Source organism: Podarcis tiliguerta, assembly GCF_965153285.1.
Source record: "Podarcis tiliguerta genome assembly, chromosome: 16".
Taxonomy (NCBI): Eukaryota; Metazoa; Chordata; class Lepidosauria; order Squamata; family Lacertidae; genus Podarcis; species Podarcis tiliguerta.
Window position 1 is genome coordinate 37,894,834 of NC_139549.1, and position 25,206 is coordinate 37,920,039.

The following is a 25,206-nucleotide window of genomic DNA, read 5'->3' on the forward strand; positions in this document are numbered from 1 at the left end:
GTCAGGCATATAGCAGTTCACGTGGTTAGACGGTCCAGGGGTCAGGGAATCCAATGATCCGAGTTCAAGAGGAGAAAAAAGCAGCAAGATCAGGCCAGGAATGACAAACATTGTTTCCAGCAACTGACTGGGACTGGAAGCCCTGCTTAAGAAGGCTGTAGCCATTCATCAATGCCTCCTCCTCTGAGTCCTTGAAGGCTAGTCAGCAGCAGCAGGAGTCACTCCACCTTCTGCCCCTTCAGGCTGATGTTAGCAGGTGAAGCTGACTCCTGGCCCATGTCAGCTGGCAGGAACCACCCATCAGTGGCACCTGCAAAGCCTATTGTACATTGCTTCGCAAGCAGCAACCATCAGCTGATTTTCAGGGTTTGCAGAGCACTGTATGTGACTTGACTACTGTAATTCGCTCTATGCGGGGTTGCCCTTGAAGTTGTCCCAGAAACTCCAGCGGGTGCAGAATGCTGCAGCGAGGCTCCTCACGGGGTCTCTGCCATGGGAGCATACTTACCCAGTGCTTTTCCAGCTGCACTGGCTCCCGGTGGAGTACAGGGTCAGATGTAAGGTGCTGCTTTTGACCTTTAAAGCCCTTCACGGCCTAGGACCCTCGTACCTACGGGGACCCACGGAGAGCCTCAAGGTCCATAAATAGCAACACCCTAGAGGTCCCGGGCCTAAGGAAGTTAGATTAGCTTCAACCAGAGCCAGGGCCTTTTCAACTCTGGCTCAGGTCTGGTGGAACGCTCTGCCTCATGAGACCAGGACCCTGCAGGATCTGATTTCTTTCCGCAGGGCCTGTAAGACAGAGTTGTTCCGCCTGGCCTTTGGCTTGGAGCCAATTTGATTTCCTCCCCCTCTTTCCTTTTTCTTTTTCCTTTCTCCTCCTGTGATGAGGCTGCATTTTAATATTTAAAGTTTCTATATTTTAATGTTGTATTTTAATCTTGTTTTTAAGTTGTATTCATTCAATTTGTTTTTATTACTGCTTGTTAGCTGCCCTGAGTCTGGCCTTGGCTGGGGAGGGCGGGGTATAAATAAAAATTATTATTATTATTATTATTATTATTATTATTGTTGTTGTTGTTGTTGTTGTTGTTATTTCCAAGCCCCAATAAACAGCTGATCGTCAGGGAAACTATAGCACCATGCTAGATAGTCAGGTGCTTGTCTGTGTGTCCACCTGGTGTCATCAGGTGACAGACAGGTGGGTGGCCCTGTCAAGCTTGGCTGGGAAGCCACAGGCATTCTGGTCTACCTCCCATTGGCCATAATGGTTAGACCTGTGGTCTGGTTTTCCATGGAAATCTCAGGGAGAAAACTCAGTCCTCTTTTCTGGGAAGAGTTCTACAAGGTTGGTTATGGTTTCCTAATTAGCTCTAGTCAATTTAGGCAGCGTTCTTGATTTCAAATTGGTTCCCTGCCCCTGCCCTGCAGGATCAGACCCTAAGGTCCACCCAGATAATCTTATTGTTTCCAACTGTGGCCAGCCAGTTGCCTTCAATAAGCCCACAAGCAGAAGCATAAAAGCAGCAGCAATCTGCCATCGTTTGTCCCTCAGAAACTGCTCTTCAAAGAGATACGGTGCCTCTGAAACTGAAGGCTCTTTTTTTTTTTTTAGCCATTGTGGCTACCAGCTATCAATTAACCTCTCCTTCAGAAATCTACCTAATCCCTATTCAAAGCCACTGAAGCACATGGCCTCTACCTCTTGTGGCAGTGAGTTCCATAATTTAATTATGTCATGTGAAGAAGTTCTTTCTTTTCCGCCCTGAACTGCCAGTAACTGAGAAGCTTCCAAGGAAGCCCAACGTTCTCCAAAACACAGAATGAACATATAGTCCAAGGATGGGGAAATCCTGGTTCCCCAGGCGGATGCAGCCTACAGGTACCCACAGTGGGAGTTGGGGAAGGGAAGCTAAAAGGTTTGCAAAGCACCGCAGGGTTTGTGCTGGAGATGCTGACACCTTCTTTTCTAAAACAATATATTTGCCATGGGTAGCAATCTGGAGGGAAAGTCAAGCACTGACTGGGCAGGCAGAGAAGATCAGTTGAAACATCAATTCACACAGACTGAGCAGCCACCACAAAGCCAGAGGGTACCTTGGGTTACAGATACTTCAGGTTGTGTATTTTCGGGTTATGGACTGCCGAAACCCAGAAGTACCAGAACGGGTTACTTTCAGGTTTCGGTGGTCGCCCATGCGCAGAAGTGCTAAATCGCACTTTGCACATGTGCAGAAGTGCCGGATTGTGACCCACACGTGCACAGATGCGCCACTGCGGGTTGCGGATGCTGTGGGATGTGAACATGCATCCCGCACAGATCACATTCACAACCCGAGCGTCCACTGTATAGGGCCCCATTGGCTCTTTTTTAAGAAATTGCATGACCTCTGCTGGAGCAGTAACTGCAGCATCGCCCTCTGTCCATCAAGGACATCAAAATGCAGCAGTCCCACAGATCCCTCCTGAAAGTCATCTGCCATGTCCCTGGTCTGAGACCCCCGTACAGGCACATTGTAGGAACTTAAGAGCATACATGCAAGTATCACACTGAGAGCAGAAGGTTCATAATGGAAATGCCAACAGCTTCTATTGTAATTATTGCAATACTCTAATTGGAAAACAAGAGAGGAGGGGTGTGCAAGGATGTGTGAAATGTTCACAGCCTTTGGAAAGAGGCTCAGGCAGCCTGCGACTTGACGTGAACTTCTCCTCTCTGGCAACAATGGAACAAGATCTTCCATGATTATGAATTTTTTAATTTTTCACAGTAGTTTTACAAGCTGGTGCTCAGTTCAGCATCCTCCTCTCACAAAGTTTCGACACTTAACACACTGTCTTGTTCCGAGACTGGTGGAGATATCAGAAGCTTTTTCAGCCAGATGTTGCACAGGGCAGGTTCTGGGCAGCATCCTAAGAGGTGTGAGGGATGGGAAATCCATCCAGGCCATGAGCTTTTGCACGGCAATGTGGGGTTAAAGGGCTCTTGCTTTGCAGAGCAGTTAGTCCCACGGTGACACATGCCTCTGTTACATCCCATTCGGACTACTGTAACACACAGTATGTGGGGCTGCCTCTGAAAAGCTGCAGCCAGATTGTTGGCCTGGGATGGTTACAGAAAGCAGAGGTCTCCTTTACTAGAACAGCTTCACTGGCTACCACTCTGTTTCTGGGCACAATTCAAAGTGCTGGTAATAACCTCTAAAGCCCTACAAGGTTTAGGTCCAGGCCAGGGCAGTCCTCTCTGCCTTCATTTTTTCTCTTCCACTGCCTTCAACACACCAGGCCTTCTGAGAAATGTCTCCATTCACCTCAGGCGGGGGGGGGGGGGAGAGAACAACGGTGGTGGGACACTATTTTCTGTTTTGTCTCAAGTGGCAAAATGTCTTGGGCTGACCTAGAGAGAGAACCTGATTGAAGGTGAGCTTCATGGCTAAGTGACAAAAATCTATTGAGAAAATAATAGTTAATACGTGTAAATAATAATAATAATAATAATAATAATAATAATAATAAATTTTTAAAAAACAGTATTTTTCTCTGAGAACAGGCCATCTCTGAAGAATTCCTTTTCCTGCAGCCCAGTTAACCATGTATTTGTTCTTTGTTGGTATTTGTTGTTTTAAAAACCCTGCAACACATTCAATAAAGAATTAATTTCTACAGGGGGGAAAAATCCCCACCATGCCATCCATGTCTCTAAAGACCTCTGGTTATTAAAGGAAAACCTAAAGAGAGAGAGTCAACATTTTATGTTCTCTGTAATACATTCTGTGCTCCTTCGCTACAAATGCATTTATCCTTTCAGCGCATGGGTACATGTTTGTGGATATTGATTCCTAATCTTCTCTGGCGATCACTCGTGCCCGAGTAAGATTGCCTTCCATGAACACAGTCTTAACAGAGAGTCCGTAAGTGACGGTGGAGGCCAATTATCACTCCTCCCGCCGGCCAGAGTGATTATTGCAAGGCAACACCACCGTCGTATGGCACACCTCATAATAATTCAGAGTAATCTGCAACACCGAAGAAGAGAATGCAGAGATAACACTATTTTGTGATCTGATGCCAGAGGGTTAATTGCCTATTTCCGCACAGAGAGAACGGTGCTAATTAGATTCCGGAGGTAAATGCAGAGATGTAACAGATAGGATAGGCTTGCACAACTTTTGACCCAGCAAAGTTGAAGGCTCCCGGCCAAGTGTGGACAGGAAGCCCCTGCAACAGGGGTTACACTCTGCCCTTCAAGTCTCTCTGCCTGGCCCTCAAAACTCTCCACAAACAGGCACCCTTTCCCTAGTCACACCCCAGGCCGGCCCTGCATCACACACTTCTTGAGAGTTTCTGCCTGGCTGGAATGTGTCTTCGACTCTGAGAAGGCATCTTTGCTGCCCTGGATGGAGGATAGAGAAGGCTGTGTATAAACCATCCTACCATACGAAGGTAAATTTTGCATTTGCTGTTCTGCTCACTCTTGCCTCTGGTCATGCCTGCCACTGACATGTGGCCCTGGCAGGTTGCCCAAAAAGGGCATGAAGCCCTTGAGCTGAAGAAGGTTCCCCAGCCCTTGTCTTGCTGCCTGCCTGGGATTAAAAAAATTGGGGGGGGTCTCCCCCACCTCCCAGCATTTCACAGGTGACACTTGGAATACCAGAGATCACTACCCAAGCCCCCTTTAGCTGTTTCTTATTTCTGAACCTTGGCCTTTTCTCAACACGTATTTACACAGAGAGCAGACAGCTGTCTGTCAAGGATGCTGCAGTTTGGTGTTGGAGCACTTCCAGCCCGCAGGCCAAATCTGGCCCTCCAGGTCTGCCCATTTGGCCTGCGGGGCCATTTCAGACAAACCACACCCATTGCTCTACACCTGGCATCAGATGTGAGGCAAGTAAAGGTGGGGCTTCGCCAAAAGAGGTCTTGTAGTGAAAAATAAATAAAGGGATGCAGGTGGCGCTGTGGGTTAAACCACAGAGCCTAGGACTTGCCAATCAGAAGGTCGGCGGTTCGAATCCCTGCGATGGGGTGAGCTCCCGTTGCTCGGTCCCTGCTCCTGCCAACCTAGCAGTTTGAAAGCACGTCAAAGTGCAAGTAGATAAATAGGTACCGCTCCGGCGGGAAGGTAAACAGCGTTTCCATGCGCTGCTCTGGTTGCCAGAAGCGGCTTAGTCATGCTGGCCACAGCACCATAGCTATACACTGGCTCCCTCGGCCAATAAAGTGAGATGAGCGCCGCAACCCCAGAGTCGGTCCGACTGGACCTAACGGTCAGGGGTCCCTTTACCTTTACCTTAGTGAAAAATAAAATTAATAAAAGGGGTAGCACAACCAACAGTAACCACCCACACCCCCAAATCTGCTAAAGCCACTTGGGGAAGGGTTGTGGCTCAATGGTGGAGTGTGTGCTTGGCATGCAGAAGGTCCCAGGTACAATCCTCAGGATCACTAGGTAGGACTGGGAATGTCTTCTGTCTGAAACCCTGGAGAGCCACTGCCAAGTCAGTGTGGACAATATGGAGCTAGATGTGGCAATGCTCTGACTCACCATGAAGCAGCTTCCGGTGTTCTTAAGAAGGGCTGTAGCTTAGCAGTAGAGCAGAAGGCCTCGGGTTCAATATCTGGCATCTCCAGGTAAGGCTAGGAAGGATTGCCTTTTCTGAAATCCCGGAAAGCTGTTGCTGATCAGTGTAGACAACACAGCACTAGATGAAGTGTTGTTTCTATGTTCCCCCCTGCCCCACAAATAAGTTTTTACAGTGGTACCTCAGGTTAAGTACTTAATTCGTTCCGGAGGTCTGTTCTTAACCTGAAACTGTTCTTAACCTGAAGCACCACTTTAGCTAATGGGGCCTCCTGCTGCCGCTGTGCCGCCGGAGCATGATTTCTGTTCTCATCCTGAAGCAACGTTCTTAACCCGAGGTACTATTTCTGGGTTAGCAGAGTCTGTAACCTGAAGCGTATGTAACCTGAAGTGTATGTAACCCAAGGTACCACTGTATTTAGAAAACTGCCCCTCCATTTTTGCTACGGGAAAATGGAATGGTGAATGTGGAGGAGGTGTTTTGTCCTGGCCTTGTGCTCACCTCCCCACACCCAGAAAACCCTCTTTAGCACTAAATTGGAACAAATGCCAATCCATGGAAAACCCAACTGCCTTTTGTTCTAACTGAGCACTGAGTCCAGGGGAAAGCAGCAGGGCAAACAGTAGTGTGGATGAGCCCTCTGTCTGTTCTAAAACATTTCCTTTCCTTTTTTTTTTTTTTTTTTTGCCTCCTAAAACCCATAATATTCATTAAGAATCCCTTTAGTCACACAACAGCAAACCTCTCCCCTTCTCCCTCCCCCTTTCAGAGTTGGTCCCTTCCATCTCCTAATGGAGTTAAACACTCTTTGCACATCCCAGGCAAGATCATAAATTATCCTCTAAGCACATAAAGCCATTATTCAGATGGTTTTATGCAACCCTGCCAGCCAATACAAAAAGGAACAATCCCCGCATAACAGTCTCCTGAAAAATAACCCTGTTACACCCCCCCACAACATCACCGTGGACCCCGCCCCAAAAGACCCCATTTGCATTTTTATAGTTTCCATTTTTCCCTCTCATACTGTATGCGTGTCACATTATATATTTATAACTGCTGAATGGACCCGGCAAAGGAGAGTTCACAAACCATGTCTGCGTGTTCATTAACATTACAAATATTTGACTATTATTCCCTACACTTTGGAGCAGTCTAATGGCCTTCGTGTATCATAACGTACTCACAGCCTTGCCTGCTTAGGTTTGCTGGTTTTCTCTTGCCTGTATTTTTCTTCTGTGGGTGGGTTTATTAATTCCATGGATTAAAAAAACACAAAAAACCCTTACAACCAAACATTAATGTTCTGTTTTGAGTGGCAGCCACAGTGGTGGCGAATCTACCACCATGGATAGCTTGATCAATGGAGCATGAGAGTCTTAATCTCAGAGTCCTGGGTTCGAGCCCCACATCGGGCAAAAGTTTCCTGCATTGCAGGGGGTTGGACTAGATGACCCTCGTGGTCCCTTCCAATTCTATGATTCCATGAGGCACGACTTCAATGGACAGCTCTTTGCTTGGCCCAGGCTGGAGCCTGTAAGGTAAAGATAAAGGGACCCCTGACCATTAGGTCCAGTCATGACCGTCTCTGGGTTGTGGCACTCATCTTGCTTTATTTGCCAAGGGAGCCGGCATACAGCTTCCGGGTCATGTGGCCAGCATGACTAAGCCACTTCTGGCGAACCAGAGCAGCACACGGAAACACTGTTTACCTTCCCGCCGGAGCGGTACCTATTTATCTACTTGCACTTTGACATGCTTTTGAACTGCTAGGTTGGCAGGAGCAGGGACCGAGCAACGCGAGCTCACCCCATCGCGGGGATTCGAACCGCCGACCTTCTAATCGGCAAGTCCTAGGCTCTGTGGTTTAACCCAAAGCGCCACCCGCGTCCCTAGGAGCCTGTAAGAGCAAGGCCCAAATGGCGTTTCAGTCAGCACCAGTCATCCTCAAGCTGAGCCGTCCAGAGGAGCAGCACCTCTCTCTCATTGGTCTTATGAACTTAAGAACATAAGAGTTTGCGGGATCAGGCTAATGGCCCGTCTGCTCCAGCATCCACAGGCAGGACCGAAACACAAGAGTCCTCTGCCCTCCTGCACTTTTCCAGCAACTGGTATTCGAAAAGATTGCTGCCTCCAACTGTGCAGAGCATACCCAAGAGTTAGTAACCATCAATAGCCCTCTCTCCTCCTCCATGGGTTTGCCTAATCCTCTGTTAAAGGCATCTAGGTTGGTGCCATCACGGCCTCCTGTGGGAACAAGTTGCCTTCTTTAACTAAGCCACTTCCACCCTTCGAAGGAGGTGGTTGTGGGCTTCACAGCCCAGCCCCGCACGATTGGGGGGATTCCCGGCTGTGTCATTCCCTGGCCAGCCAATCAGCTGGCTCTGGGGGTATGGCCTGGCCTATTTAAGGCAGGACGCAGCCAGGGATCTCCCTCTTTCCCTGCCTATCAGCTGTTCCTGCTTTTCCCACCCTCCTGCCCTATAAGGTTTTCGTTCCTTAACCTTGCTATGGACCTTGGTTGGTCGCTGTTAAGGGAATTTTTCCCACTTGGCAATTGGTTTTTCACCTACCTCGTAGCAAATCGTCACAGCTTTCTGGGTATTGACGGTTAGGCATTGGTATAGTTCTGTAGATGGAAGAGGGGAGGAAGCACCATCACCATATTGAAGGGTAGTCTGATAAAGGATTCCAGGGGCATGGCCCTGTCTGAAGCCTAGGGAGGTGAGGGCCTAAGGCACTCCCCCTATCGGTGACCCTGGGGGAGTTCCTAGTTGATGTGCATCAGCAGGACTCACCCAATGGTGGTTAACGCCTTCCAGACTTCAAGCGGACGGGCTGAAGTTGGATATAGTCGGTTAGGACCAATGCCTAAGCCAACACCGCTCATCACCTGTAACCAATAAAGTTGTGGCCCATTAACTTTAATAATTGTGTCATGTGTCATTATTTCCACTGGGGGGGCTGGGAACTCACCACGTAATGAGACTGAGTGGGGAAGTAATTTATTTTATCTGTCTTAAATCTTCCAAGAGTGGTTAGCTCTGACTTCAGTGGGAGGAGTCTCTTCATTGAAAGCAGGCATTGGCAAACTCGGCCCTCCAGATGTTTGGGGACTACAACTCCCATCATCCCTAGCTAACAGCACCAGTGGCCAGAGATGATGGGAGTTGTAGTCCCCAAACATCTGGAGGGCCGAGTTTGCCAATGCCTGATTTAAAGGGACCCAACCTTACTCAGGCACAGCAGCAGTGACTGAGGTTCCACATGGGGTTCTAGAGTGAAGCTCTTTGATTCAGGTGAGGCATCCTGGCACCTGAAGACCAGAGAGGTCCAAGTACCACCGGCTCCTCCAGCAGAAGTGCTTCCTGGTTAAGTGCTTCTGAGGGCAATTCTGCCTCCCACTCTGAATCCACAATCCTTCCCCCTATTGAGACCCCAGCAACAGGGTTTCAGAGATACACTGCCCTGAACATGGAGGTTCTAGCTAATATCCATTCAATTCTCAGTTAACGATCAATCTGTCTTGCTGGGGAACTCTGAGAATCACCACTCTGTGATGGGAATAAGGATTCCCTAACTACTCATGACACCCTTAATAACTACAGTTCCCTACATAAGGAAAACTGAGCAGCTGGAATCTGAAACAGGGAGCATTCGATGCTGCAACGTTTTGTTGCAGACTGATAGTTTATAGATAGAGGAGGGGAGGTTGAAATGGGGTTTAGCACTTCCTAGCTAACTTTGGGACTGAATTTCTTTCCCCCTCCCCACCCCACCCATCTTGCACAATGGTGCACGTCTGCACTGGTGAATTAAGACATAATTCTTGCTGCCCACTTTGTAGCATACAAAAGCAATAAACGTCTGCTGAGATTGATTAAGGGCCTCTGCTTTGCTTTGGCCATTAATCAATCTTAAAAGCTATTTATCGAGAAACTGCTACAAAGCCATAGACGATTCCTATTATACAAAAAGGGAGAGGGGTGGAATCACTAGAAAAGAGAGAAATGAATGCCCAAAAATATTTTTTGTAAAAAATTAGAAAGCTTTTATAGCTAGAGAATGATTGAACGTTTCAAGTTACCTCCTTACAGTACATACAAAGCACCAAAAAGTTCCATCTGAAATGGTTTGCTGGGATTATAACAGATAAATGCATTTAGTTTTATTCCCCTTTCTTAAGACACTTGCATGAGTTCCCAAGGCCATCTTGCAGGACAACAGCATCATAAATGAGTTTCCTACTTCTAGGAGAAGGGCATGGATGCCTAGACCCTGACTCCAGCCCCCACAGGTTTCAACAACTGGAAGATCCACATTCTTTCAACTCTGTCCTATGAATTAAAAACTTTTCTCAAGTGTATGCATAAATATGAAGAAGATCTGCAGAAGGGACGTGGAAAAGAGTTAAGAGCCTCGGACAGAAGATCACCAGGTTGATGGACCATATGGAACTGATAGAAAGGACTGACAGAATCCGAGACCAGGGAGAAGAGACGGTGGAAGAAGATTGGAAAAAAGTTTGAAAAATTTATTTAGAGAAATACTGTAAAATTAATGAGTGTTAGTAAAATGTTGGAATGATATTACATGGCTTTAGTAGAAACATTATAAGGAGTTAAGTACAAATAAATTTTAGGGTTTTAATGGTAAGATAAGGTTAAAACAAATTAAGACAATTAAATGACAGAAAATAGTGAAAGGTGGAAAGGATTTGCTGAAATAATTAATAACTAGAATACAAAAAAGGGAGGTGTGAGAAGGTCAATGAAACAAGTTAATGAAAGATGAATATAAATATTGGATGTGTTTTTAATTGTTTTTGCTTTTGTTTTTGTTTTGATGTATTGTGTTTTTTGTTTTCTTTTTATGTATTCTAATGTATTGATTTGTATTGTCTATTTTTTCTTTTTTTCTTACTTCTTTTTGTAATCTTTAAACTTTTAATAAATATTATTTTTTAAAAAATAAAAACTTTTCTCATTGGCTGTTTGGCAGAGCAATCCTATACACAAGACGCTGGCATAAAGCAACCCAGAGTAAACTAAACCAGCGTAATATTGCACCAGACCCAAATCCGTTGCTAGGCCATAGGACCAAACTAAATGGGCTTAGGATGCAGTCTAAGTCCAATGCAACTTGCATATGTTGGAGCCAGTATGGTATAGTGGTTAAGAGCAGTGGACTCGTAATCTGCTGAACTGGGTTTGATTCCCTGCTCCTCCACGTGCAGCTGCTGGGTGTCCTTGGGCCAGTCACACTTCTCTGAAGTCTCTCAGCCTCACTCACCTCACAGAGTGTTCGTTGTGGGGGAGGAAGGGAAAGGAGAATGTTAGCCGCTATGAGACTCCTCAGGGTAGTGATAAAGCAGGATATCAAATCCAACCCCCCCCCCCACTGCCACACCCACAAAATGGCCCTTTCTTCAGCTCAGCTGAGATGAGCAAGCTACGCCGATATAGCTCCATCTGACCCAGTGACTTACTGCCAGCTGAGCCTGGCTGAGCTGGAAATCAGCTGGCTGAGTAAGAGATCCACTGCATCCCAAACTGTTCATACCTGTGGATTTACGCTCACTCCCGGTGGCTCTCCAGGGTTGCAGGCAGGGGTATCTCCAAGGCCAACATGGAGATGCTTGGCATCAAAACTAGGACCTTCTGCATGCTCTGCCACTAAACTACGGGCCTTCCCTTACTAGAAAACTGCCTATTGGTCTATCTAGTTCTTTACTGGCTACACCAGGCATGTCCAGAGTCCATTTCGGGGGCCTAATCCGGCCCACCGGTCGGTTTAATCTGGTCCCTGTGGCAGTTTATTTCCTGGGGTAAAATCGACTTCTCAATGACTTCAATCTTTAAAAAAGCTCAACAACTTCAGTCCTTAAGTAAAGGTAAAGGGACCCCTGACCATTAGGTCCAGTCGTGACCGACTCTGGGGCTGCGGTGCTCATCTCGCTCTATAGGCCGAGGGAGCTGGCGTTTGTCCGCAGACAGCTTCCAGGTCATGTGGCCAGCATGACTAAGCCGCTTCTGGGGAACCAGAGCGGTGCACAGAAACGCCATTTACTTTCCCGCCGGAGCGGTACCTATTTATCTACTTGCACTTTTTGACGTGCTTTTGAACTGCTAGGTTGGTAGGAGCAGGGACCAAGCAATGGGAGCTCACCCCATTGTGGGGATTCGAACCGCCGACCTTCTGATCAGCAAGTCCTAGGCTCAGTGGTTTAACCCACAGCGCCACCCGCGTCCCGGCCTTCAGTCCTTAAAAAAGGTCAACCCACGCATGTTCACTTCATCAAATCTGGCCCTCTTTGAAAAAAGTTTGGACACCCCAGGGCTACACTGACCAGCAGAGGCTCTACAGCATTTCAGGCAGAGGTCTTTCCCAGCTTTACCCGTGGGTGCTGGAGTGTGGGACCCTTGGCACGGAAAGTCAGAGCCCTACCACTGAGGTACAGCCCTTCCCTTAAGTGCATGAGGGTGGGTCAGGATTGTTCCCGTTGGTCCCCTCCTGAGTGCATTCAGCAGAAGATGTGAAAAGTCAGCCAAAGAATGGTGTTATTTATTTTTCTTCTACCCGCTTTCCATTGTACTTGAAGCGGCTTACAGCAAAAACACATAAAAATACATCAAACACTCATAAAGGCACAGTTTAAAACAACACCATTAAAAGCTAAAATACAGCAGTGAAAAACATAGCCTGTTTAAAGTGGGCGGGGGGGAGAAAGAAAACTAAAAGAAACCTGCAGTAGCGGCAAAAAGGCTTCAGTCACTGAAACGCTGAAAGGCTGCGGAAACAAATAGGTTCGAGGGGAGGCCTCACAGTTCTCAAATTAGGAAGAACATTTCAAAGCAGCAACACCACCACTGGCAGTGCCCAGGCCCTTATGGCCACGGATGCCAACACGACACTCGCAGGTGCCAGTATGGCATCCATGGCACCTGAGAAAGATCCCAGTAAGTATCCCCTGAAAAATCCACAATGCACAGGGAAATATTTCCTCTTCTTACTCAGTTCCCACTTGCACTCGCTCGGCCTCTCCTATACTGAAATCATTGTGTGGCAGCCATTTTGTGATGGGCACCCACAGAAGAACTCTAGACGAGGTTGAAATTCTCTCCCATGGTCACCAATTGGGATGGCTTTAAAAGAATGATAAATAGATTCATGGAAGATGGGCCATCGGTGGCCATGTTGGCTCCATTCTCCCTTCAATGTTGGAGGCAGTAGGCCCCTGAATGCCAGTTGCTAAAAGCCAGTTGCTAGAGTGCTGTTGTGCTGTTGCCTTGCTTCCAAGTTCCCCATAGGCATCTGCTTGGCCATGGTGAAAACAGGGTGCTGAGCTAGATGGGCCTAATCTAGCAGATGCTTCTTATGGCACCTGCTTGCTGAATGTCTAAGAATGAGATCTAAGAGGCTGGTGTCTAAGGCAGGCCAATACAGTGGTACCTCAGGTGAAGAACTTAATTTATTCCGGAGGTCCGTTCTTAACCTGAAACTGTTCTTAACCTGGGGTACTACTTTAGCTAATGGGGTCTCCCGCTACTGCTGTGCCGTGGCCGCGCAATTTCTGTTCTCATCCTGAAGCAAAGTTCTTAACCCGAGGTACTATTTCTGGGTTAGCAGAGTCTGTAACCTGAAGCATCTGTAACCTGAAGCATCTGTAACCTGAGGTACCACTCGTGGCCGACTCTGGGGTTGCGGCGCTCATCTCGCTTTGTTGGCCAAGGGAGCTGGCGTACAGCTTCCGGGTCATGTGACCAACATGACTAAGCCGCTTCTGGTGAACCAGAGCAGCGCACAGAAACGCCGTTTACCTTCCCGCCGGAGTGGTAGCTATTTATCTACTTGCACTTTGACGTGCTTTCGAACTGCTAGGTTGGCAGGAGCAGGGAGAGAGCATTGGGAGCTCACCCCGTCACGGGGATTCGAACCGCTGACCTTCTGATCGGCAAGTCCTAGGCTCTGTGGTTTAACCCACAGCGCCACCCGCGTCCCTTTGAGGTACCACTGTACAGAGTCCTAATTACAAAGCTGGGCATTGTAAGCGTGATTGGGTGCTCCTCTTGCGCTGTTCGGGGCCCCATGTTGGTGCTCTGGCAGAGGTGTGCTCCCCCATGTTCCTCCCTCCGTTACAGCCAGAGGTTGTGCAGTGCCCCTTGGAACTGGCAGGGTGGAAGGTAGGGAGGCCAACCATAGGTGAAGCCAGAGCCAATGACAGACAGAGCAAAAGGCTTCTCACTTTGTCTCTCTCTTCCTCCCTTGTGAGCTCTACAAGGGCAACATTGGCACTAGGGAGGAGGAAGCTGTCAGGCTATCAGTACCAGCCCTGGATTTCTTGTAAGAAGGGAGGCAGGTGGGTACTTGGAAATGGCACTGAAAAACCAGGAGGCAAGTCAGGAAAAGAGGGCAGTGCCAGGTTGTGGGGGGTGTGGGAAGGAGGGAGGAAGGAAGGTGCCAACTTGAATAAAGTATGAGAGTAACCCCCCTCAATATTTTAAGTGGGGCAAAGGGACCCTGGCCCCATAGATTTGGGTCCTATGCACGGACTACAGCCCTGACCTTCAAGGCAACGCTGCAGAATGGGGCAAAATGAGCCCCTATACAAATATGTAGATTGTGGCTATTTGCACCAGAGTGAGAGAGAAAACTGAATGCCACTTTGATCTATAACCCCATGTTGCCTGAAATGGAACACATTACACTCTGCTGACACACAGACATGATTAAAAGCAATCAGTTATACTTGGGGAAAGTAGGGGGGAAAGAATACCCTATCTCCCAAGGCAAACATACGCCTGCATATATATCTGACTGAAAGACAGAAAAATTCTATATATAAAACACCTCCTGGGTCTTTATGGACATTACTAATCGACTGAAAAAATAAGGAGAGCCCATGAGGAAACTTGTATAAATTAGATGTCGGAGCTGCCGTGATCTTTATTTCCTGTTGTGTAATTCTGTGCTAAATGTGTAAACTGTGCGGTGAATAAATTCTCCCTATAAGAGTGGATGACATTTAAAAACCTTGTGGAAGATGCTTAGTTATCCAGAGCTGTAGCCCATCCAGTCCAAAGGCCTCTTGGCAAAGGAAAGAAATCTCATCCACCTTCGGGGCAATTTTGGTTGTGCACAAGACAAGCAAGTTTGGGTGAGCACACAAATGCCAATTTTTATAACCTCAAATACGGGACAAATTGGGGGCCAAATGAGACAGGGGACTCTGTGCCCCCAAAAGCCCTCTTATACTATTTCCTGTCCAGGAGAGCCAGAGGCACAGAAGTTTTTTTCCCTGAGAAGCTGTAATTCCGCAGGCTCACCACACGGGGCAGTGGACAGCAGCTCCTGACTCTTAAATGAGGAGCTGCAGTAACGTGGCTCACCACATGGGGTCAGTGGTCAGCAGTTCCAAACACACTGTCCTCACTACTCATTCGTTTGCCTTCTCCAGGCCCAAACACACAGCTGGCCATAGAAGGGAGGCACAAGGCAAGCAGAGGATACTGCTCTGTTTCCTCACTCTTGCCACACTGCTTGCCTGCTTGGAGAGTGGAAGTGAAGAGAGAGTGTCAGCAAAGTACAGGAGTAGGAAGCCCCGGGGATCAGCAGTGGGCTCCTTGCAGGATGTGAACCTTGACTAGTGGGTGTCCAGTGCCTGACACAAGCCCTAGGCTCCATTTCCTTGGAGGGGGTAGAGCAGAGAGCAGAGGATAAAATGGATGGCAATGATGCTGTATGGGAACAGTAAAATAAGAAGAGGAAGAGGAGAGTTTTGGATTTGATATCCCGCTTTATCACTACCCGAAGGAGTCTCAAAGCGGCTAACATTCTCCTTTCCCTTCCTCCCCCACAACAAACACTCTGTGGGGCTGAGAGACTTCAAGGAAGTGTTTCTGGCCCAAGGTCACCCAGCAGCTGCATGCGGAGGAGTGGAGAAGCGAACCCGGTTCCCCAGATTACGAGACTATTGCTCTTAAGCACTACACCACACTGGCAGGTGGTAGCATAAGGAAAGGGCTCCCATAACGTCTTGGCTGCAAGCCTCACTAGACAGAGAACATCATCATGAAATCTGACTTGGAGATGAGCATTGGCTGTTGTCACACAGGACCCTGGTCTCCTGCCCCCCCCCCCCACTTTCTCTAATCCAGTCTGTCACATTATGTTAGGCAATATTTGGAGACCCCTATTTCCATAGCAGAGCTACAATTCCATGGGAAGAGGGATTGGACCACTCCAATAACTGCAGCTCTGTGAAGGGAGCAGTGGAGGGTCTCCCAAGAACTCTCCACACCCTTTACAAACCACAATTCCCAGGATTCCTTGGGGGAAGCCATGATTGTTTCAGTGGTATAAGAGTGCTTTAAATGTGGATGCGCTGAGAGTTGTTAGGAGACTATTCTTCATAAAGAGCTACGATTTCAAGAGTGGTTTAACAATAAATTCTCCTCCTCAGGAAACTCTGGGAAGTGTAGCTCTGGGAGGGGAATTCTTTAGGGGAAGCCATGACTCTTTTGAGTTATATGATACAGCTTTAAATGTATTGTTCAGATGGGCCTGAATTAGGACTGGTGGACTATTCTTATTGTTCATATGAGCTGTTATTGTTTCATTCTTTATTCTTTCTTACCTTTGCAAAAAAATAATAATAATGCTTAACATAGTAACAATAATAATCACAGCCATACCCAGGGTCTCTTGCACCCTTGGCAGGGAGGTATACCAGCACACCACCCCTGAAAAACACACTTCTCACTGCAGTAGTGCCAGTGTGTCACCATACACACATACGTCATGAACCCATAGTCTCCAGCAGTCTACCACCATCCCACTTTGCCATTTCTCCAACTGGCCAGCTCCCAACTCTTGTCTAAACTTAGGACCTTACACAGATAACTAGAGACAGATTTCTAGGGGGGGGTTGCATCCCTCTGGGCCTGCGCCCCCAGCAAGGGTTGGGTGCACCTCTGATAGTAATATATTCTTTTGAAGGGGGGTGTTTAACTGTACATTCCCTTAGTCTCCTCTTTCAGTGGAGAGGCGATCCGAGGATGAAATAAATAAAATTCCATCGCTCTTGCTGCCTTTTGAGATCCATGTTAAAAGTAGGCACAGCACGTCTCTCTTGAAGTTGCCAGTTATAACTCCTTCCTTTTCTGGTGTCTTAACGCTCTTCTCAGCATGCAACACTTTCCAATTACCTCTCGGCCTTTTATTCCCCAGAAGTTGAGCGCCAGCTTCTTTCTGAGATTACACAGCTCTGATCTGAGATGCTGACAGTTAAGGGTACAGCAAAAAAAATAGAAGACGATGTAAATGATACAGGCTGGATTTTCTTTAAGAAAATTAAAATGTTCCCAGGTTCAGAATGCTTGGCACATTCCTTGATGAGCAAGTAAAGATATCTGGCCTGAATCACAATAGTGGTTCCCTGTCTCGTTAGTGCAGGTGTTAATTAACTTAGCCATAGGAGAGTATCCACGTTACTATCCACACTGCTGTTGTGGCTGGTCTCTGCGCTTTATTTGTTCATTAGATTCCATTTATGAATCACTTCCCGTAAAATATCTCAGAAGGGATTTCACAGTAAAAGACACTGACCATAAAAACAATTAAGATGATTCCATATATAAAAACAATTGTGCTTGGGGCAGCCCAGTCAGATGGGTGGGGTACAAATAATTAATTGTTATTATAAAATTATATTATTATATACCAAAAAAAAAACCAATTTCAAGTACAATGTAGATACAGACTAGGGTAAAGATCTCAAACAAACAGACTGGATAGAATTATGAACTCTGTTTGGACTGATTTGGACTGATTTGGACATTAACGCAGTAGCAAAAGATGATCAGAATCCCCCTTCGGATCTTGAAATATGGGTCCCCCCAACAAAATTTAAAATTCGGCTTTGTAATTCGGAATTTATGTGATGTGATTTAATTTGATTTGATTGGCCGGTTAATAAAAATTATTTTTTTTAAAAAAAGATCTCAAACAAACAAAAGAAGTCCTGCTGGACTCGACCCATCTCGACCAGCATCCTGTGGCCAATCAGATGCCTCAGAGGGGAGGCCACAAAGAGCGCACAAGAGAAAGTCTCCCCCCCCTTTCAGTTTCCAGCAAAGGTGGTCAGAAGCATTGCAGCCTCCAACTGTGGAAGCAGAGCATAGCCCTCAGAGCTAGTATCTCAAAAGGCTTGTTGGAAGAGAGACGCCTTTGAGAGGTTCTGAAAAGATAACAGAGGCAGCATCTATCTGATGTGCAATGGGAGGAGCTTCCAAATGGCCAGCACCACCACACTTAAAAGCCCAATTCCTGTATCAGAAGGACAGACCTCCGAGAAGCTGGTACCTGCAGGAGGCCCTCTTCTGCAGAGTACAGTGATCAACAGTATACACAAGGGGTGAGACAACATTTCAAGACATCTTGGTCCCAAGCTGTGTAGGGCTTTGTGCACCAGAACCAACACCTTGAAGTTAGCTCGGTAAATAATTGGCAGCCATGTGAGCTTTAAAACTAGGATGCAGAACCTGCAAGAACAGCCTGAACAGCCTGCTGGACCAAGCTTCCTGCTCTCACAGATGCCTGTGAGTGGGAAACCTGCAAGGTAGGACCTGAGAACTGTGGCCCTCTCCCCTCCCGTGTCTTCCAGCAACTAGCATTCAGAAGCATCAACTGTGGAGGCAGATCACAGCCGTCATGGCCAGTAACCCTCAGCAGTCTTCTCCTCCATGAATTTGGCATACAGTCTATCTATGTGGACCCCTGTGTGCATACACATTACACATCCACAGTTAGCTTTCAGGAAGATGACGAAGACACTGTGCTAAAAACCTACAGCAGAAGCAGAGTCTTCTCCATCCAGCATGTAACACACCTGGATTTTGCTGCAGAAATGAATTAGGGCTCAACAGCCTACCTTCTGACCAGCTCTGTGTTTGATGATACAAAGGATGAGCCAGCCAACCCAAGTGGGTTCTGCTCTGGTGATTTATGACAGCACATACATATCTTTTGAGGGGAGAAAAACATTTTTTTTAAAAACCACAACACTTACCTTAGTGTAAACTGATCTGCTAGAGACCCGCTGGCAAGGGATACATGAAACATGACAAGGTCACCTTCCTTGACAGGACTGAGTGGTAAAGAGAGCACAAGGTTATCGTCAAGATTCAGCAGGGACTTCTTTAGCCGGTCTTGCGTTGGGTAAAGAATAACACTGCCAATCCTCTCCATTGATGCCAAAGGCACCTGTGCTTCCTCTTGCCCTTCCAGATGATGAAAGCTTTCAAGTTTCTGGTCCTCTGAAGAGCATTCCCCTTCCTCTGCATACACCCAATAGAAAAGCTCCACGGTGATCCCTTCCAAAGAGTCCTCCATCGGTTGATACTCTGGGGCCAATGGTGGCGGCAGAGATGTAAATGCAGAGTTGAACCAGCTCGGCGAGAACTCCAGCTCTGCAACGCACAATCCCAGCTGACCTTTCAACCGACAACTGCCAACAGCTACTCTATCCTCCTGGAAGGCCATCATCCTCACGCAGGGCAGGATCTCCGATGGTTCATAGTCTTCCCAGTCTCTGCCAGCGATGTAGAACAAAGCCTGGACTTTGGGCCTGATGGGATAGATGGAGCTGTCAATAACACGTGATCTTAGCTTCCAGTTAAAAGCGACCTCGTTGGCAAAACTGAACAGAGTAGATGTCAGCAGGAGGTTCGGAGGCACCGTTTGCTCCACAGTAAATGGGCCGTATGTCACATTTAACACCGGCAAGCTGGTGGCTTTGTAGACAAGGAAAGACTCCACTTGAGACTGCAAGCTAGCATTCCTCATGATATCCTGGTTGGTTTCTTTTAGGAAAAAGGAAACGTCGGTGTTGGAGATGTGGTAACTCACAGGGAGGTACACCGGCAAGCTCGTGAATCGTTGCATGCTGTCTACCACACCTCCTCGGCCTTCCACCACTGCAAGCAACAGAAAATAAATTGCGGAAAATGTAACTTAGAGGACCTGTTCATTATTCCCATTCAGCCCCTGTTCAAAGCAAATTATCTGCCATGCATTGTAGAGCTTTTAAAGAACACCGGGGAAGGTTGCTTCTGATGGCCAAATATCATTTTATGACTCAATGAAGGCCTATAGGTCAAAATGGTGGCCCTGTGCTGATTTCTCACTCATTTGCATTTCTCCACCCCCCCCAACCCCAGAACCAACCAGAGTACGGCTCTGAAGGGGGAGTGTCCTTTTGGAGATGATCTTGTCCTAAAGCAGTCACTCTTACAGAAGGCCCCGATAGAAAGCTGGGCTCCAGATCTCTGCCCCAAAAGAGGAGCCTCCAGGCCTCTTGTGAAGGAAGAGGTAACACTGGAGCTCTATATCAGGGGCAGGTGACTGGATCCTGCTGCTGACCCTCCTTGGGTCAACTTTGAGAGGAAGGTGGAACCACTCACCTGCCAATCCCCTGATATGGCAATGATGGCAGGTGATGGTTTGGTAGTATGCCACCAATCAGCTAATTCGTAGTGCCGGCAAACTCTGCTTTCAGCAGGGAGTCAGGTCTTACCTGCCCCACACTTGGCAGGGTGGGGTCTAAACCAAGTCAACCCAACCCAACCCAACCCAACCACATATAGGTTTAGACAGCCTTGAGGAGCAAATGTCAAGGCCTGGAGAGCCAGCTAACATATAGATTCTGTATGTAAGTAGACTTCTTTCTGATGTCCATTGAATGAGTGAACATCAGAGGAGCATGGTGGTAGGCAAGAGATGACTGCATGGTCCTGGGGCCTCCTCAGCACATGAAGAGGTTTCTGTAACATCTCCACCCCCTTAGGATTCCACACACACACACACACACACACACACACACACACACAGGTTGCTATCGAGAAAGTTAATGGTAGCTCTTAAACACAAAGGAAACAAAACTCCCAGTGGAGTAAAAAATCTGCCTTGGATAGTGAAACACCAATTGATGCTAAACCGGGACGATTTGAACCATAAATGTTAAGAAGCCAGCTAGATGGAGGGAGGGAGGGTGCATATTGTGGAGAAACAACAGAGGCCCACCAACAGATTAAGATCAAGCATGGTACTGTCTGCCTCAAAACCTCAAGGTACCAATTTAATACTCATCACTATTGGGGAGAATAGACATGCAATACTGTGACACCACCCCAAAACAATTAAGACTTTCATGGCACCTGTTACTAGCAAGGATGACTCAGACAACGCCAGCAGACTTTGCAGTGAAAAAAGAAAAAGTGAAATTTGCAGGCTCCTTTCAAAAAGGCTTTCATTTTTATGTCATTAAAACTGCATTCCTCAACTTCCCGTGCCAAATCACTCATGAGATCTGTCATCCTGGCTCCGATCTCATCCTCTCTATTTATAAAAAGCTGTTCTGTTTATTTTCAGCCACTTGACATTACCTACATCTTAATTAAGTATCTCAGTTTCTACACTTCTGGGAACAAATACATCATTTTCTTGAAGGGTTGGCCCCTAACAATAGGCAGAGTGGGGCAGCTGCCTCAGGCAGCAGATGTTAGGGGCCTTAAAGCAGTTCCCCCTCTCATTTTCCCCAAGTCCCCTGAATTAGCCAGTTTGCTGCACCTCCTAAGCTAGCCTGCTGCCCTCAGCAGCGGTGGTGGTGGTTGACTCATCACCAGTGGTGGAAAGAAGATTCAACTGCTAGTTCAGATGAATTCTGCATATGGAACAAGGACTGCCATCTTCACAAGCCCTAATCCCCAGGATAGTTCAGTTGGTGGTAGAGCATGAGACTCTTAATCTCAGAGTTGTGCGTTCAAGCCCAATATTACGCAAAGGACCCCTGCACTGCAGGGGGTTGGACTAGAGCCAGTGTGGTGTAGTGGTTAAGAGCAGTAGTCTCATAATCTGGGGAACCGGGTTCGCGTCTCCGCTCCTCCACATGTAGCTGCTGGGTGACCTTGGGCCAGTCACACTTCTTTGAAGTCTCTCAGCCCCACTCACCTCACAGAGTGTTTGTTGTGGGGGAGGAAGGGAAAGGAGAATGTTAGCCGCTTTGAGACTCCTTAAAGGGAGTGAAAGGGATATCAAATCCAAACTCTTCTTCTTCTTTTTCTTAGATGACTCCCTGGTCCCATCCAACTTTACAATTCTACAATCTACAATCTAAATTTGGGTCCAACGTAGCTTAAGTGCCGCCTGACTAAGCTCCACCTCAATCACTGGGGTTCCTCTGAGGAAGCCTTTCTGGATGTTCCCCGTGTGGCCCCTGAGGTTCGGTCACACTTTACTAGGAATCTGCCCTTCAGTGTGACAGGCAAGAAAGAAAGAACGGTCCAGTGGAGATTGAGTGTGCCATGAAATGCTGGATGACTGGCTGTTGTGAATAAAAGTGAAAACCAGGGTCCCATCTGTGCATTAATTTGCAAAGCCCTGAATAATTTAAGCCCAGGGTATATTAGGGACCACCAACACCTTTATAACTCCTGACAACCTAGCAGTTCGAAAGCACATCAAAGTGCAAGTAGATAAATAGGTACCGCTCCGGCGGGAAGGTAAACGGCGTTTCTGTGCACTGCTCTGGTTTGCCAGAAGCGGCTTAGTCATGCTGGCCACATGACCCGGAAGCTGTATGCCCGCTCCCTCAGCCAATAAAGCGAGATGAGCGCCGCAACCCCAGAGTCAGCCATGACTGGACCTAATGGTCAGGGGTCCCTTTACCTTTACACCTTTGTAAGGGACGCAGGTGGCGCTGTGGTCTAAACCACAGAGCCTAGGGCTTGCCGATCAGAACGTGGGCAGTTCAAATCCCCACGATGGGGTGAGCTCCCGTTCTTTGATCCTAGCTCCTGCCAACCTAGCAGTTCGAAAGAATGTCAAAGTGCAAGTAGATAAATAGGTACCGCTCCGACGGGAAGGTAAACGGCACTTCTGTGCACTGCTCTGGTACGCCAGAAGTGGTTTAGTCATGCTGGCCACACTACTCGGAAGCTGTACACCGGCTCCCTTGGCGAGATGAGTGCCACAACCCCAGAGTCAGCCATTACTGGATCTAATGGTCAGGGGTCCCTTTACCTTTACACCTTTATAAGCTCTTCCCAGGGAACCGCTCTTCCCAGGGAATTCTGGGAATTGTGGGTTTTTGGGAGAGTGAGGAATAGTGGTCTCCTACAACTTTCAGCACCCTTAACGAACTACAGTTCCCAGACGTTTCGGAGGAAGCCATGGCTGTTTAAACTGGCATGATACTGCTTTAAATGTATAGTGCAGATGGGCTGTTTTTGGGACGGGGGGAGGCATGGAGTGGCTGAAATGCTGAACTCCACGCTACAACATTTTGCCACAAGTCTCTCTTGTACCTTCACCTCCCTGCTGATCTCCTTCCCAACTGGCTCACATGCATCCTAGTTACAATAGCCATCTCAGAAAGCAACCTGGATGTGCCTGCAAAGTCCCTCTGCCAGACGCGAGGGCCATTTCAGCAGACTCCATTACCAGATGGCTATTTATAGAGGCCCTTGACAAGGAACGACACACCACAGCAGAATCTGAAAAATGGAAGTTTCTACCAGGTGAAGCTGAACTTGATGCCTAGGAAAGCTGAGAAGAATCAAAGGAGAGCGAGAAGGAGGTAAAACGAAGTGCTTTTGTCTGCCACTTAGGAAATGAAAGAGCTTATCACATCTGGCAGGTTCCCTATTATATTATAATTGAGGTGTGGAAATCAGCCTAAAATTTGGTCTAGCTAACTCCCATCTTCACTGCTACAGCCTTTTCCTCCTGAACCTGTTGAGATTTCTATTCCACCTTAAGCAGCAGACATGGAACTGTTGCGTGTCACATGTCTGTTTACATACCAGCACAGCTTGCTGGGAACTTCTGTTGTGTGTATAGCTTTTGCTTTTCTCTCTGTGTCTCTGAGAAGACAAAGAGAGGGACAACATGTTTCTTTGTCCTGATTTATGATTAATAAATCCGTAGTTGTAGTATGCTCCCACAAGCCTCACGCCTATCCTGTGTGCGCAGTTCTCTCTGCTGAAATAGTATGCCCTGGCTTTGAAGCCCAGGTTTCTGATTTACACTGGACCAGAGGCCGATGGGTCTTCGCAGCGAGACGGCTGGAAGGAGATGGCCCAGCTGGGCCTAGCCAGCTGGCCTTGCGGCCCTCTGCATACCTACAGAACCTTCCCTTGTCACACCTCAGCATTCCTTACTTCTTTAGGTTGCTCAGATTCCTTCGCTAGTTCTGCATCCCCTTTCACATCCCGCACAAACACCTGGAATGCTCAGGGTCAGGCAATTAAAACTAATCTGAAGGAGATTCAAGACAGACCTAAGCAAGGAGACTGTTGCCTGCAAACCACCAACTTTGCATTATCTTCAGTTATCTGATGTCTAGTGGATCAGACATTTTAGTTGATCAAAAGATTGTTATTTTAAAAAAAGAAAAATTCAAAACTAAATCATCTACAAAACCAGCTTTCCACAAACTGGAGCCCTCCAAATGTTGGTGGACTGCAATTCCCGTCATTTCTTAGCTTTGCCCATGCTGGCTGGGCTTAGACTCATATAATTCACAGCTAAAGCATCCACGACAGATGGCCATCCAACTTCTGCTTAAAAACCTCCAAGGAAGGAGAGTCCACCTCCAGAGGGAGACCATTCCACTGTTGAAGAGACCTTACTGTCAGAAAGTTCTACCTAACTTTTAGTTGGAATGTTAATCCTACACTCCAAAGTAAGAGAAAACAAGCTTGCTCCATCTTCCATGGGATAGCCCTTGAGATATTTGAAGATAGCTATCATATCTCATCTCAGTCACCTCTTTTCCAGGCTTAACATACCCAGCTTCCTCAACCGTTCCTCCTAAGGCTCGGTTTTCAGACCTTTGATCATCTTGGTCACCCTCCTCTGCAAACATTCCAGCTTGGCCACATGCTTCTTAAATTGTGGTGCCCAGAACTGAACACAGTATTCCAGGTGTGGTCTGACCAAGGCAGAATAGTGGTCCTACTATTTCCCTTGATCTGCATACTAGACTTCTTTTGATACAGTCTAGAATAGCATTACTTTTTATGCTGCTGAATCACACTGTTAACGCATGTTAAGCTTGTGGCCTGCTAAAACCCTGTAGATCAGGCATAGGCAACCTCTGGCCCTCCAGATGTTTGGGACTACAATTCCCATCATCCCTAGCTAACAGGACCAGTGGTCAGGGATGATGGGAATTGTAGCCCCAAACATCTGGAGGGCCAGAGGTTGCCTATGCCTGCTCTAGATCCTTTTCACATGCAATGCTAGCAAGCCAAATGTCCCCCATCTTATATTTGTGCTTGATGAGAGTTGGAGTCCAACCACATCTGGAAGATATCAGTTTTAAGCCTCACTAAACATTGCAGCCCTACTGACATATGATTAGTTAAATGTCCAAGAACATGCATAGAAAATAGAAAACTTGTCTTATACCACGTCAGACTATTGATAAATCCCACTCAGTATTGTCTACATTGACTATGCAAGGAGACTCTGCAAGGTTCCAGACAGGGCTCTGTTGTCAGCCCTATGTGGGGAAGCTGGGGATTGAACCTGGGACCTTTTGCATGCAAAGCGGATGCTCGACCAC

The 25,206-nt window shown here is 47.3% G+C and overlaps 1 protein-coding gene across 2 annotated transcripts in view; it reads right to left on the minus strand.

Annotated features, from left to right (window-relative positions):
- Positions 1 to 25,206, minus strand: part of TMEM132B (transmembrane protein 132B) — a 353,049-nt gene that overhangs the window by 226,476 nt on the left and 101,367 nt on the right. The window contains exon 2 of one of the 2 annotated variants that reach the window (XM_083418175.1): positions 18,649 to 19,555. The exons of the other annotated variant lie outside the window; for it this stretch is intronic. Coding sequence (XP_083274301.1) covers positions 18,649 to 19,555 — 907 coding nt within the window. The remainder of the gene's footprint in view (positions 1 to 18,648; positions 19,556 to 25,206) is intronic. 2 annotated transcript variants of the gene reach the window in all.